The sequence below is a fragment of the Carettochelys insculpta genome, chromosome 4, assembly GCF_033958435.1.
Source record: "Carettochelys insculpta isolate YL-2023 chromosome 4, ASM3395843v1, whole genome shotgun sequence".
NCBI classification, from domain to species: domain Eukaryota; kingdom Metazoa; phylum Chordata; order Testudines; family Carettochelyidae; genus Carettochelys; species Carettochelys insculpta.
The window spans coordinates 80,637,726-80,653,821 of record NC_134140.1 but is presented as its reverse complement, the minus strand read 5'-3'; the positions used below and the strand labels follow the sequence as shown (position 1 = coordinate 80,653,821).

The following is a 16,096-nucleotide window of genomic DNA, read 5'->3' as shown; positions in this document are numbered from 1 at the left end:
AGGCCCTGCGGGCGGAGCGGGCTGGGCCACCCAGGCTTCGGCCATGTCTAGGAGCTGGTCTACTGAGGCCAGCCACTGCTCTGACCCCCATGTGGGGTCCTGGTGCAGCTCATCCTCTCAGTGCATCTACTCCTCCGTGAGGTCATTGTGGTGCTTGAGGGCAACGGTGTACACCTGGAGGGTGTACTCATCTAGCTGGTGACAGGTCCTTGGATGCTCTGGGGCTAGTGGGCTGCCATCCCTTGGGGGCGCTGGTCACTCATCCCCTGCCTCTGCCTCCTCCCCGGTGCTGCCTGGGTGCACGGCGGGGCTGCACCGGCCCTCAGATGCTGCAGCTATGGGGAGAGATGGGGAGGGTAAGTCCCTCTTGCAGCACAGCCCTGGGGCCCTATCCTGCCCCCTGGCAGTCGCAGCCCCTGTGCGTAGGCTGAGGGATAGTGCTTGTCCAAGGTGCGACCTCGCAAGGTGGGCTCTGCTGCACTGTGTGCCCATGCTGTTGGGGGCAAGGGTCTGACCAAACGTTTCCAACTCCTGGAGGCACATGGGGATCCCAGCATGGGTGGTGGGGGGCCTGGTGCAGCCAGGGCCTCCCGGGGGCCCTGCAACATGCGTACAGCAGGCATCGCCATGTATGGACCTTGCCAAGGGTCAGCTGCTCCCCCCCGCCCCATGACTCAGAATGTCACAGGCCCCCCCAGGGGGCTGAGGGTGGCCTAGCAGCTGCCTGCTATGTGGGTGGTATGCACTGCCATGGCCATATGGGCAGGTGATGAGCCCTTGAGATGCCTGTCCCCCTCCACCCTCAAAGCCGGGGGATGTGATGGCTGGGGTGCTCACTGAGTCATCAGAGAACAGGTCTGGGGATGCCCATGAGGAGCTGGTGATGCTGGTGGTGGTGGAGTCAAGGGCAATCACCAGCATGCCCTGGCTGGACTCAGGGTCCGATGGTGGCTGTGGCAAGCTGGGTGGTTCTGGGGAGGCACCCTCTGGTGGGGAAGGCCACTCCCCGGTGTCCAGGGGTCGGTGGTGGGGGGCCCCATCCTTGCCCTGAGGAGGTGGTCCAACTCCCTGTAATAGGTATAGGTGGCCGGCCCTACCCCTGACCGCTGGTGCACATCCTGGGCCTGCATGTAGCCCTGGTGGAGCTCTTTCACCTTCGCCCACACCTACTCGAGAGTGTGGGCTGGGTGGCTGCACTTCGCCAGGGCTTCAGCAATCCGTGCGTAGCCCAGGGCATTCCTGCACTTGGCGGTGGGGTCCAGCACCACCTCCTCTTCAGCCCAGAGGGCCACCAGGTCTTCTATTTCCAGGCCAGGCCAGGATGGGGCCCACCTCCTGCCACCCCTTCCGGAGCCCTGAGATTCCTCCCCTGAGCTGCGGGAGGGCCCAGCACAGTCCCCAGCTGCCTCAGTCATGTCTTAAGGTTCCTGGGAGTGGCTGCTAGGGTGTACCTGCAGCCGCATGCAGCAGGCTTGTAGCCATACCCCCAGCTTCCTGCCTGGGGCTGCCGGCCCCTTTAAGCACAGCTGGAGGCCAGAGGAATAGAGTTATGGTGGGGGGAGGGAAGGGTGCCTCCTGGCGCTGGGCGGCTGGCACCATGGAGGATTTAGTCTGTTGCCGGAAGAGCCGTGTCTACACGTGCACGCTACTTCGAAGTAGCGGCACTAACTTCGAAATAGCGCCCGTCACGGCTACACGCGTCGGGCGCTATTTCGAAGTTAACTTAGATGTTAGGCGGCGAGACGTCGAAGTCGCTAACCCCATGAGGGGATAGGAATAGCGCCCTACTTCGATGTTCAGTGTCGAAGTAGGGACCGTGTAGTTGTTGCACGTCTCGCAACTTCGAAATAGCGGGGTCCGCCATGGCAGCCATCAGCTGAGGGGTTGAGAGACGCTCTCTCTCCAGCCCCTGCGGGGCTCTATGGTCACCGTGGGCAGCAGCCCTTAGCCCAGGGCTTCTGGCTGCTGCTGCGGCAGCTGGGGATCCATGCTGCAGGCACAGGGTCTGCAACCAGTTGTCAGCTCTGTGTATCTTGTGTTGTTTAGTGCAACTGTGTCTGGGAGGGGCCCTTTAAGGGAGCGGCTTGCTGTTGAGTCCGCCCTGTGGTCCTGTCTGCAGCTGTGCCTGGCACCCTTATTTCGATGTGTGCTACTTTGGCGTGTAGACGTTCCCTCGCAGCGCCTATTTCGATGTGGTGCTGCGCAACGTCGATGTTGAACATCGACGTTGCTGACCCTGGAGGACGTGTAGACGTTACTCATCGAGTTGCTACATCGAAATAAGCTATTTCAATGTAGGCTTCACGTGTAGACGTAGCCAAGGGGCCCCAAGTGTCTACCCAGCAATTTTGTCGACAGAATACCGTCAACAAAGTTGTTATGCCTGCTCAGGGAGAGGCATAACCCTGCTGGCTGAGGAGCAAGGTTTTGTCAACAAAATCTCGTCAGAGCATTTTAAATGGGTGAACGCTCTGTGACTTTTGTCAACAGAAGGCTTACTCTGTCAAGAAAGAGTGCCCGTGTAGACCCAGCCTAAGAGTGGAGAGACAATGATCTGCAGTTGGGATCTGAAAGGGCTAATGTGTATTGTGAAGGCTAAATAAATTGGACCCCTGGAGGGGGCATGCGTTAATTGCGATTGGACTGAGTGAGTTATTGAGGGGCCCTGAAGAGGGGTAGGTAGAGATAGAGTGACACTGGGTGAGGTAGGGTGATCTCTGTCCATTAGGAGGTATTCAAGAGGCAGGTGTTCTGGGCAGGCTTTCTTGTTCCATGTTGGATTTATTGTTCAAAATCATGTTTTATCTGAAGTACAACCAATAGAAATCATGGCCCCATTAAAGTCAATATAATTATTGGTATTTATTTCAGTGGGGCCAGGATTTCACCCTTAATCTTTTTTTCTGTGTTCGAATTGTAGTGCGTAAGATTGTGAGATGGAAAATGCCCTGTACCACAAGGTGGCACAAGTGGTTTTCTGTTTTGTTGACAAAATTCTCAAGAGCAGTTCTTTTTGCTCTTTTTCCAGTATGTTTTTGAGGGCTAAGCAAAATTTTGTGTTTAGTTTTAAAGATGAGTTTTAATGTGGCATTTCTTGAATAGTCTAGCTTCAGAAACAATACAAGGCAGGATGTGTGGTTTTTTGAGGACTTATGCATACATGTTTACCATTATGACCATACACCACTTACTCTCGAATACTGATTTTTTTTATTCATAAATAGTTCATTTTAAAATATTGTACGTTTCTGACTGCATGCTTAGGATGCCTAAATTAACATTTCCTTTTTTTAAGTTTAGGTCATTAGTAGTAGTTTTCTCCATAACCTAGTTAAATACATGAGAGGAAAATTATTGTTTCTCTCAGAAAAGGTTGCCATTATTAACCCTAGAATGGACTGTGTATGCTTTTTCATAAACTGCTTCTTTTCTGTTAAATAGTAAAATCAGTAATGCTGAATATTTCATTATTTGTACTGTGTTAATTTTAATTTACTAGTGCACTGAAAAACTAACTATAACTAAAACTAACAACTATATAATTAAAACAAACACAAAAATTCCTTCCAATTTTCAAGGAAGAAAATTATTGGCTGCTGCCAATTACTTGTAATTTTCAAAGGTCAGAAAAATGCTATTATTCGGGTACAGGTTGACTCTTTCTAATCCATCATCCTCTCAGAACCTAACTGGTGCTGAAAGAGAATTTGCTGAACCAAGAGAGGTCAGTATTGTCTAGCACATTACTAGAATATCCGCTACTTACTGGGCTCTTAGAAGACATTTAGGGGTAAATAACAGCACAGAACACTCAGAACCAGGACTGGTGGCTGTAAAAAAATGTTATGGGAGCATGGAAAACTTGTCCACACCCATAATAAGGGGTAGTCTGGCTAACTAATATCATGCCAGATTATGGATGTTGCCACATGAGAGAGTGCTGGACTAGAGAGGTTCAACCTGTGGTATGAAATTCGTGCTAAAAAGCTTAGTTTTTTGAGCTTCTTAGCTTACTCAGGTTTTTGAATGTATTAGGTTTAATAATTTATAATTTTTATAGCGTAGAACATTTAGGAAAGGCTATCCATTATTTTTATTTATCTTGTAGGAGTTCATATCAGAAGAGTCAGTACAATTTGTTTGCAAAGTGGTCCTGGCTTGTGTGGTAATAATGTTTTAGGCATGCAGTTTGAAAACCCCAGCAATTAATCAGTGTGTTCATTGATTTTGTTTGTTTATTTTACAAATATAATTTTAAATGCCTTACTTAGAACATGCACTTAAATATACAATATTGAGACCTGTGTGTGTGTACTTGATGTATTTGTATTTTTTTTTTTTTTTAGTTTGGCTGGAACAGGGATGAGTTTGACTTATTAGCAGCTGGAAGGTAAATAACATAACTGTAAACATAAAATTGTCTTGATTTTAAAATGAAATTTAAATGATTGAGCTATAAGAGTGCCAATGCAGAGAACAGATGGGTGACCCTTTAGAGAAATACACTTGTTTGGATGGTACAGTTTATTAAATGAGCTTTTTAAAGAAGTAAAAATTAAAAATATACTTAAGGAACTGCAGATGTTTTATGTTCATTTTATGAGAGAAGGAGTGAGACTGTGTTATAGGCAGTATGGTAAATGGGCTGGATGCAGGTACTGCTGGGTAAAGCTCTGTGGCCTGTGGTAGATTAGAGAGGTCAACTTAGATGATCAGAATAGTCCCTTTTGGCCTTAAAATATATGAAAGAGTGATATCCAGTAGTCCCAGTGAACCTGTCAAAAGGGTTTGTCAAAACTCAGAATGTCTATTCTGCAGAAAATTCCAACACTTCAAAAATATTTTGAAAAGTTGAAAGTTGGAACATTTTGGTTTGACTGTTCCAAACAAAATGGGTCAGACAGCTACCTGAGTCCTAGACAGCTCCTGCTCTAATGGAGCAGGGACCCTAAAACCCTAGGAGTTCTGGTTTCACCTAGGTGGCCCTACCTGTGAAGCTGGGAGTCTGAGAGCCCCAGGCTGGGCACTCTAAATTGCTAGTCATTTTTGAAAATCTTGGCCTTGATACAAAACACTACATCAAATGTCTATGAAGGAGGCATCCAGCATGTTCTTTTCTGTCTTTTTTAACACTGATTGTATATACTGTTGTATATGAGGCTAAGTAGCAGCTTGTTTTACAACATAATTATTCATTAAAACGTTTTTGTTTTGTTTTGGTTTCCAGTCTTGCAGGTCATCTCATTGAATGTGGTGCTCAGTGTACGGGTGGAATATTCACAGACTGGCATAATGTTCCAGACTGGTAGGGAGATGTAATACTGATATGAATGTGTTTGTGTGTAGTTGTTGGGCCCAGTTTTCTATTCAATGCTTTTGCCGTCTTTGTATTTTGTCATTTCCTTATTAAGCTGTTCATCTTGCCTATTTCTGGTACTTTTTCTGACTACGTAGGGCTCTCATGATCCGAAAGGAGTCTTGCAATTCTGAAGCATTTATCTTCATGCTATACACACACACACCATATATATAATTTCAACTTTTTGCAATGATCTGGTATCATTTTTGGTTCGCTGCTGTTTATTGTCTCTTCACTGTTTCTTGATAATGGCAGTTGCTTACCTCATAAGTATTATGTCAGTTTGTCATTTGGATCACCCACGCTGCTACGTTGCAAAACGTGTTTCTTAGTCCAGGCTTGACCCTGCAATGTGCTAAACCCCTTCTGTAAAATTACATAATACCTCCAATTCCCATTCAGAGGAGAGCACTCAGCACCTGGGCCTTGGCACTCTGCAGGGTCAGACAGTCTCTTGACAGGCTTCTAGTATGTTTATAGACAGTGTTCTCCCACACATAATAATGTACTCTTTAGCCTAAGAGTCAAGTGACAGAGTTAGTGGTTGACGTAACAAGACATTCTGTTCAGCATACGTTATAAAACTAATCATGCTTATTACGTCCCCTTGTATCCTGCAGTACCATGAAACTGCTTAAAAATCCTGTGTAACTGGATTCCAAAAGAGCTTTGTTATATAAGGTGAGCCAAAGTAATTTTTTTCGTGTAAAAATGCTCTTAGATCTTTTGTTTCTGAGCATTTTAAATGCTAAGCAACAGAGGTGCATGGTTTTAGTAAAAAAAGGAAAAATGTTTCAAATATATAAAATTCTTGTAGGCATAATTAACTTTCCTCCATGTATGTCTACACACATATAGACACACTTACATCACGTATGGATGTATTTATGTAGGTATATATGGGTATGTAAAATTCTAGTATTTCTTTGACATTAGTTCATAATATGAGCATGGAACAGAGGTTTGTTGTCATGCCCGTTCACCACCTGTGAGCCCTTGTGCATGAACAGTATCTGCCTGAAGAGGAAGGATTAGCTGCAGTGCCCTAAGACTAGAGAGATCTTTATTGTTAGATTTTACTTACGTGCTGAATTAACTTAATTTTTTACAATTAAAAAGCATTTTATGCGTCCACTCATATTATCCATGGCTTGAAACACATTGCAAATAAAGGATTAAAATACAATTTAAATTTTTCCTCAGGGTTTTATTACTATAGAGAAAAAGAGACAAGCATTGGCTTGCTAGTCTAGTGGGTTTGTGGTCCAGCATTTCTACTCTGGAACACAGTGAAAAAAATTGACTCATTGTAGAGATATCTTTTTAAAATTGGTCAGTTGTAAAATGCTTACTGCCTACATGTATGCCTGGTTGTATTAGAAGAAACGGTGTGAAAACCTTCAGGCTACAGATAACCAAATTCAGTCTCATAGTTAGCTACTTCAAAATTATTAGACTTAACTCTTAAGCTTGTGGAAGTGCTTACTCTTTTTTACTGAAGTGTACCTTAGCTCACTTAGATCCCAATGATTGTATAATATTTTGTTTTTATTGTAATGATTAAAATGCACAAATATCTGCTAACCTGTACACTGGCCACCAGAGTGCTGAGGAAGTATCCTGGAAGAGCCAGCTGCAGCTCGTGATTTGACAGCAAGCTGTACATACTGTAACAAGATTTTTAGCAGCTTTAAAAAGACCTAACGTTTTCAATTTCTCCTAAATGAGTTTATGTAACTTAAAAAAAATCATGGTTTCTGTGGCATGCTGTATTACTCACAATCCAGTAACACCAAAAATCAGGACTTGTGTAAGAAACCCATGTGCTGCCAATAAGACTCAACTTCTGTGTAAATCTCTCTCTCACAAAGGCATCCACGTGTGTAGCCAGTGTACAAACCCTGATTAAGCAACTCCATAAACTTCTACTGGGCCTCTGCACTTGAACTAAAAAGCTTTAGGTTTTGATAAAAGCAGGTTTTTTATTCTTTGTAGATTAGCCCTTAAAGGGCAATTTCACTTATGTAATTTTTCTACTGTCTGCTGCACCAACCCAGTTAAGGTGCTGAAATTTATAAAAACCTGGAGCTCTGTCTACTCCTGAGAACAGCACAGCCCGTTACATTGCTGAGTGCAAGTAACAGACGTGAACTCACCAAAGTTTTTTGGCCTACAAGCTGTAACTGCCTAAAATAAAGGGTGGTATAATTTAAATTCAGTAATGCCAGGCAACTTTTAAGTAAAACTGTCATTTGATCATTGTGAAGCTTGTATTATTGCATCTCTTTTGTATAAAAAGGGTTGCTGGTTGTGACCTCCTCTGTTTTTAAAACTTCTCTCTGAAAAATTTTTTATTGTCTGCTGTTGGAAACAGAATGTTAGAGTAAATGGAAACACAGAAGAAGGACAAATTACAGTAGTGCTTGTAAGAGTAATGTGATGTTTCAGAGAATCATAGAATCCTAGGGCTGCAAGGGACCTCAGGAGGTCATCTAGTTCAGCCCCTGCCTAAAGCAGGTTCAACCCTAACTAAATGATCCCAGCCAGGACTATGTCAAGACAGGACTTAAAAACCTGTAGGGATGGAGATTCCACCACCTCTCTTGGTAACTTATTCCAGTGCTTCGCACCCTCCTGGTGAGATAGTTTTTCCTAACAGCCAACCTACACTTCTCCCTCTGTAACTTCAGACCATTGCTCCTTGTTCTGCCATCTGTCACCATAGAGAACAGCCCAAATCTCCCAGCCTCTCCTCATAGGTCATGTGTTCCAGGCCGCTAATCATTTTTATTGCCCTCCTCTGAACCCTCTCCAATGAGTTTGCATCCTTTCTATACTGAGGGGCCCAGAAATGGATGCAATACTCACCAGTGCTGAGTAAAAGGGAATAATAACTTCTCTAGATCTGCTGGAGATGCTTCTCCTAATGCACCCCAATATGCCATTAGCCTTCTTGGCTACCAGGGCACACTGTTGACTCATATCCAGCCTCTCATCCACTGTGATCCCCAGGTCCTTTTCTGCTGCACTCCTACTTATCCAGTTGGTCCTCAACCTGTAACAATGCTTGGGATTCTTCCATCCCAAGTGCATGACTCTGTGTTTTTCCTTGTTGAACCTCATCAAATTTCTTTTGGCCGAGTCCTCCAATTTGTCTAGGTTACTCTGGACCTTATGCCTACCCTCCAAAGTATCTACCTGACTCCCTAGCTTAGTGTCATCTTCAAATTTGCTGAGAGTGTAATCCATCCCCTCATCCAGGGCATTAATGAAGATGCTGAACAGTACTGGCCCTAGAACCGATCCTAGGGGTACTCCACTTGAAACCGACTGCCAACCAGACACTTAGCCATTGACCACTACCCGTTGGGCTCATCCATCAAGCCAGTTTTGTATCCATCTTACAGTCCATGTATCCAATCCATACTTCCTTAACTTATGAGGAAGAATGTTTTGGGAGACTGTATCAAAAGCTTTGCTAAAGTCAAGGTATATCCCATCCGTTGACTTCCCTATGTCCACAGAGCCAGTTACCTCATCATAGAAGCTAATCAGATTGGTCAGGCACAACTTCCTCTTGGTGAATCCATGTTGACTGTTCCCATGGTTGAAGAAGCCAAATCCCTCTCTCCAACACCACCTGTGCAACCACACATTTACTTGCACAATTCGACAATCTCTGCCTGCACCTCTTCCTTCAACAGGGAGGATGGATGAGAACACTTATACTCCATATTCTTTGATCTTCCTTCCCAAAGTTACATAATCTGCAGTGATCTGCTCAAGGTCATTCTTTCCTGTGTTAGTGATTCCTACATGGAGAAGTAGGAAGGGGTAATAATCCACAGGTTTGTTGATTTTTGGAAGTCTCTCTGTCACATCCTGGATTCTAGCTCCTGGCAAACAGAAAACTTCCCAAGATTGCAGATAAGGATGGCAGACGGATGACTCCATCCCTGTTAGGAGGGAGTCCCCAACCAACACCACCGATCTTCTTCTCTTGGAGGTGGTGGCCGTAGAACTGCAATCCCTAGGACTATGCTTCCCATGCCTCCAGCCAGTGGGGTCTTCTTCTGATTCCTCCTCTTAGAGGTCTCTGCCACAGCATTCTTCACCATATCACCTGTGTAGAGAGCCTAAAAGTGGTTGTTTACCTCTACAGGAAATGGAGATAACTGAATTGGCTTTCTTCTCGTGGAAGTTAGTATTGCCCTCTTTGGTTGCTCAGCCTGCTATGCCTGCAGTACTAAATGATGCCTTCCTTTTATTGAGGATGTTTTCAGCTTCTCTGATGAACCAGAGGGTTGATATTTGCACCTCAAGTCCTCTAATCTTTTCTTCCAAGATGGTGACCAGCTTGCACTTGGTACATATGAAATCCCTCCTGTCTTCCAGGAGGAAGACAAACATAGCACATGCTGTGCAGGTCACAACAGCTGACTTGTCAGTAGTGTTTGTCACAATCCATTTTTAGCTTCCTTCAGAGAATTCCTGGCAATAAGTCTTAGTTGTGCAGCCTCTCTTAACAATTTTGGATTTTATGTTGCTTTGCTGATGCAGAAACAAATAATGAGATAATGTTCTTTTTCTGAATCATATTTCTAAAAGTTTATTTTCATGAACTGAAGTTGGAGTTGAGTTCCTCCCTGCCCGCTAATACTGATTTAAATAAGACCATCAAAAAGGAATGCAGTTACTTTTATATCCTTCAGGTAATATCGTTAGCTAGAAGTTCTTTATTTGTGCACTGACAGATATTCTCAGCAGACTGATATAAGACATCACTGAATTGCTACATGCTATCACTACTGCTACTGAATGTTGATTCACAACAACACCCTGTAGCAGAAAGACTTAAACCAAATGGATTGTAGTGCCAGCAATACGCTTATGACAAGCAATTCTATATTTCTTTTTCATCTGTTTCACACGCTGCTTCCTCTGATTTAGTGCCTGTGAATGATTGGAACGTGTTTGAAGATCAAAACAGTACAGGAAAGAGTGTACCAATGCTAACTAGTAATCCCTTTGAGGACCCTCCTTGCTCCCAGGCATGGGTGTTTTTCGAAAGGGATAAACAAAGAGGTGGCAAAATTTGCAGATTACACAAAGCTGCTCAGATAGTTCCAGGCAGCGTGCAAAGAGGCGCAAAGGAGATCTTAAAACTGGATGACTAGACAACAAAATGCAAAATGAAATTTAATACTGGTACAAGCAAAGTGATGCACATTGGAATACATAATCCCTCCTATATATGTAAAATGATGGGACATAAATTAACTCTTACAACTTAAGAAAAAGATGTTGGAGTCATTGTTGATAGTTCTCTGACAACATCCACTCAATCTGCAATGGCAGTCAAAAAAGAAAACAGAATTTTAGGAATCATAAGAAAGGGATAAAGAATAAGACGGAAAATATTATGTCACAGCTATATAAACCCATGGTATGCCTGCATCTTGACTACTGCATGCAGATGTGGTTGCTTCGTCTCAAATCATGTAAATTATGGGAAAGGTTCAGAAAAGGGAAACAAAAATTATTAGGGAGTGTGGAATGGTGAGATTAATAAAATGAGGACTTTGCAGCTTGGAAAAGTGATGACTCAGGGAGGATGTGCTAGAGGTCTATAGAATCATGAGTGGTGTAAAGAAATAGATAAGGAAGTGCTAATTACTCCTTGTCACAGCAAGAGAACTTGGGGTCACCAGCTGAAATCAATAGGTAGCAGGATTAAAACAAATAAAAGGAAGTATTTTTTTCACTCAGTGCACAGTCAGCTTGTGGAACTTTTTGCCAGAGGATGTTGTGAAAGCCAAGACTATTGCAAAGTTCAAAACAGGACTAGATAAGTTCATGGAGGATATGTCCATCAATGGTTATTACCCAGGATGGGTGAGAACGGTATCCCAAGCCTCTGTTTGCTGGAAGCTGGGAATGAGCAACACGGGAGGGATCACTTGATGGTCACCTGTTCTTTTCATTCCCTCTGGGGCACCTGGCATTGGTTGCTGTCAGAAGACAGGTACTGAGGAGATGGACTTTGGTCTGTCCCAGCATGGCAGTTCTTGTGTTTGTGGGCCAGGGGTGAGGAAAGCAAGGTTGGATGAGAAACCTGGTGAAGTAGACTGGGAGGACACAGGGGTGGAAAATACCAGGGGAGTGGGGGAGGAGAGCTGCACATCAGAGAGTGGTGGAGGGAACTGCGACTCACTGGGCCAGGAATATAGGAGAGACTGTTTTAAAGTCTGGAGGGGTTGAAGGTAGGAGTATTGGCCCAGGACACTGGAACTGGTATCAGAAGTCTGAGGAGTAGAGACCATGGTTGTTGATTAGGAGGGGAGAATGGGACTGGGACAAGGAGCCAGTGGTGAGGTAGAGATAAGATTGAGACAGGGACAGGTTGGAGGGCAAAGAGTAGGATGGATCACACTTGTGAGAAAGGGAAGAAGGCTGCCCCTAGGAAGGTAAACTCCCCTTGAGAACCTGAATGGAACCCAAGATTCCCAAACTCTACCATTACTTTGCTGCCAGCAAGTATCTTCCGTGAATCCACTCACAAAGGCTATGTCTGTGCTAGAGAATTTTGTTGAAGAAACTGGGATTTTGTTGACAAAATTTGCAGAGCATCTACACACAAAATGCATTTTGTTGACATAAATTGTCTACAAAAAAACTGTGTAGACACTGCGGGGGTGGGGCTTTTTCTTGACAAAGCAGATCAAAAGATCAATCTGCTTTTATGGCCGTGGCTATAATAAGAAGTTCCTTTTAAAATACTTTTGAAAGCAGGGCCTATTTTGAAATATCCCAGGGAACAGCTGGAGATAAAGAGCACTCCTTCAAAATTACTTCAGAAAGAAAGTGGCCCACCTTCTGAAATCACTCTTCCCTACCTGTGTTAGGAAGAGCGCCTTCTTTTGAAAATAATTTTGAAAGAAAATATGTGTAGCTGCTCCGTGGTGCCCTCTTTTGAAAGAGAGGGTCCTCAGTGGTTCTGGCCCACTGGAGCATGGAGACACACTGGCCAGCCCAAGAGGCGCTCTATGCTCCTTGTGTCCAGCTGCGTTTTAAGTCCCAGGGACCCAGAAATCCCGTGGCAGGAAGCTGTGAGCATGCTGACAGCAAGGACAGCATGCCTGCAGCTGCACGCCCTCCAGCACAGGAACGAGGGATCAAACACATCTGAGCCAGCCATGGCTGTCAGCCAGGAGCCCTGCACCCCTCAGCGAGCCAACATCACCCTGGGGAAGAACTCCCAGGACTCCAGCCAGAGCAGTAAGAAAAGGGCCCAGTCCTGGTCAGAGCCACAGCTGTGGGACCTCGTTAGCCTATGGGGTGGACAAGGAGGTCCTGCTGCAGACTACAAGGAACCAACAGAACGCTGCAGAATTTGGCCACCTATCCACCACATTCACCACCTGGGGCACCCACTCCCCATACTCCTGAGCACCTGCAGTCAAAGGTCAAGAAGATGCTGCAGGCACATTGGAAGGCCAGGGACGCAGAGGCTGCTCAGGAGCAGCACCCGCAAGTTGTCCCTATTACGAGGAGCTCAACCAGCTTCTTGGGGCAAGGGAGACAGCCCCCCTGGAGGAGCCCGTTGATGGCGTGGTGCTGGAGAAGGAACCTCAGGAGACTGAGGAGGAAGAACCAGGACTGTGGAACGTGCCTCACCCCATTAGCTGGAGTATGAGCTGGAGCCAGACAGCAATGGTGAGCAGTTGAGCAATGGGACCCTGGTGATTGCCATTCCATCCAGGTCCTCCAGCCAGGCCAAGTCCACCCGGGCCTCCCCCAAACTCCTTGAGGCACCCGCAGGTGAGACCTGGGCATTTTGGGCACCCCGGAGTGTGTGAGAGATGTTCCCCAGGTCCAGGAGAGGCCTGTGTACCACCATCAGCACCTGATCCTGGAGACAGCACCATGGAGCACATGGTCTGGGTGAGAAGGGAGGGATAGGTGGCCAGTGGCCAGTGTATGTCCCAGCCATGATGGGACCCCTCTGTGCATGGGATGCCCCAGGGTCTCTGGGCCAATGGACGGAGGGTGAGGAAGGCTGAGTTCCGGGAATGGGGGGCACATCCCCCTGTGGCCGGGTCGTGGGACTGACAGGTCACCTCTCTCTTCCCTTCTGTCTCCACAGCTCTGGCACCTAGGGATTGGGCCAGCCCTGTCTACATTCTGGGGAGCCCGCAGCAGCCGGTGAGGGTGCTGGGGCATATCTCACACTGAGGCACGTGTGCTGTGGTGGGAGGACATGCAACGACCCCCACGGAGGAGGAGGAGGAGGAGGAGGAGGAGGCCACTGCTGCCCAGACAGCTGCCTGGTGGCAACAAAACCGGGTCCTGCAGGAGTGGCTGGCAATGGAGCAGGTGGCCTGGGATCAGGTTGTGGGTGCCCTTGTTGCCCTCACCCAGGCTATCACCACCTGCTTGGCCCAGGCAACCGCTCCAGTGCCTGCCCCTCTGCAGCGCGTCCTACATTTCCACCCTCAGTCACTCCTGAAGCCCCAAGCCCAGAGCCCCTGCCCTGCTCCCGCCTCTCTTCTTCCCAGCCGCCCGGCTGAAACTCGGGTGGTAGCTGATGGCCAGTGCAGCCAGCCCTGAAACAGCCCCTCTTGTCCCCCCCACACCCTTCTGAGGCTGAGGTTGCTGCAGCCCCGCTGCGCTGCTACTTCCCGTGGTCCTGGCCCCATCCCAGCCCTACAGGGGATCCCAGACCCAGGGCATTAGGGACGCCTGTGGCCACTGCAGCTCACGGCCCCCGACCCTGGCAGAGGAGTGAGGCCCTTGCGCCCATCCCTGGTCCCCATTGTATATAGTTCAAACCCCTTCCCGGGTCCCCACTCTAGTAACTTTCTTCGGAAAAATTGTGTTGTCAGTTGTTTGTTGTTTCAGTAAAAGTTTTATTTTTCACCACCCCAGCGTCCCATGAGAATGATGGGAGAGCAGTGAGGGGCAGGTGTGTGGGAGGGGGTGGCACTCGGGGGGCGGTGAGGGGTGGACATGTGGGATGGGGTGGGAAGGGAGGGTGCCTGTGGGACAGTTATTGGGGCCTCCCAGGTGAAGGTCTCCTGGAGTTCCTCCCTCACGTGCACCCTGTCCTGGTCAACCTGGCAGCACCAGGCAGCATCTGGCTGCTCAAAGCAGGGTACGGCATTGGCCGCCCACTGCTGGATATATACCTACTACTTACGGTCCACAATACTGTGGAGAGCACAACAGGCCCCCACGATGGTGGGCATGTTCTAGAGGCCGACCTCCAGCCTTGTCAGGAGGCACCAGAAGTGCCCCTTCAGGTGGCCAAATGCCGGCTCAGTGGTGTTGCGGGCCTGACCGAAGTGGGACAGCCAGGTGTAGGAGGAGGCAGTTTATAACCCTGATGCCCTGCATAAGATGGAGGGCAAACGTGCCCATGAGGTGCTCCGGGATCCCCGTCCCTTCCTGGGGGTACCCTCCCCTATCCCTTCCCTGTGCAGATGTGAGACCTAGGCTGGCTTACTTGCATGAGGATGACCCCCACAGTGGTCTTGCCCACCTTAAACTGATGCCTGCCCGAGTGGTTGCTGTCTGGGGTGACCAGCTTCCACAGTGTGATTGCAACACTTTTCTCTGGGGGAGTGTGTGCTGCATCCTGGTGTCCGAGTGATGGAGGGCAGGGGTCAGCCAGTGACATAGCTCCAGAAATGTGCCTTTTGTCATTCAGAAATTCTGCAGCCAGTGGTCATTGTCCCAGTCCTTCATTACAAGCCGGTCCTACCACTCGGTGCTGGTGGTGTACCTCCGCAGGTACAATCTGACCTGGAGGGAGTGGCGTACACCTTGCAACAATGGGGGGCCTGCAGGAGGGTGACTAGGCGACTGGCCATCTGGAGCTGCTGCAGGACAACCACGAGCAGCGAGCGCAGCCAGCAGGCTGGTGACGGCACCCAGGAGTTCCCTGTCAGGGAGCTGGTGGGGATCTATGCAGGTCTTCGCAGTGGCTCTGCTTCGCTCTGCTCCATGCACTTGGACGGCTGTGCTGTGGACAGCCTGGTAGCCCTTGGTGTGTACATGGGGAGGGAGCGGCTGGCCGTGGCTCATGGAAGGGCTTGTCAGCCATGTGACCCAGTGCATGGTGTTTCCTGTTTCGTTCTTTAGAAAGAGAGCCTGGGGCTGTGTGGCTGCTCGCTTTCAAAGGGACAGATGGAGGCATCAATCTGCTTTTTGCGTATAGCCGCTCTCTTTCGAAAAGCGAGCTTGCAGATGGTGGATTTTGAAAGTTTGCCTCTTAAAATTGAGCTATAGCATGGCCACAGCATGTGTATAGATGCAATCTGTTGACAGAGATTTTGGCAAAACATCTCTTCTGACAGTAACTTTTGTAGACAGATGCTTCTGGTATAGACATAGCCAAAGTGTCTCATTCCGCTCTAGTGCTTATCCACTAAAGGGCAGCAACTTCTAGAGCTTTTTATTTCTTTTAACCCATAAAATACCTTTGATTTTAAAAAAGAACCAATGAGCATTTATCTGGTTAACATTGGGAAACATTTGAAAAGGTTAGTTGTATCACAGGGCTTGTCTGCACCAAGCCATGATGCTGACTATGGGCATGTGATTTCTAAAGCACACTAACATGTTACATATGACATGTTACATACACGGGTCCATGTACATCCTGCTGGGGCCCACCGTATTTTAGGGCACTTTAATGTAATGCTGTGAGAATCAATAATACATTAAAATTCTGTA

At 47.2% G+C, this 16,096-nt stretch overlaps 1 protein-coding gene across 2 annotated transcripts in view; it reads left to right on the top strand.

Moving 5' to 3' along the window:
• LOC142012601 (uncharacterized) overlaps window positions 1-16,096 on the top strand; it is a 141,759-nt gene that overhangs the window by 18,419 nt on the left and 107,244 nt on the right. For both annotated transcript variants that reach the window (XM_074993147.1, XM_074993146.1), the window contains exons 7-8: window positions 4,347-4,390; window positions 5,228-5,305. In XM_074993147.1, coding sequence (XP_074849248.1) covers window positions 4,347-4,390; window positions 5,228-5,305 — 122 coding nt within the window. The remainder of the gene's footprint in view (window positions 1-4,346; window positions 4,391-5,227; window positions 5,306-16,096) is intronic.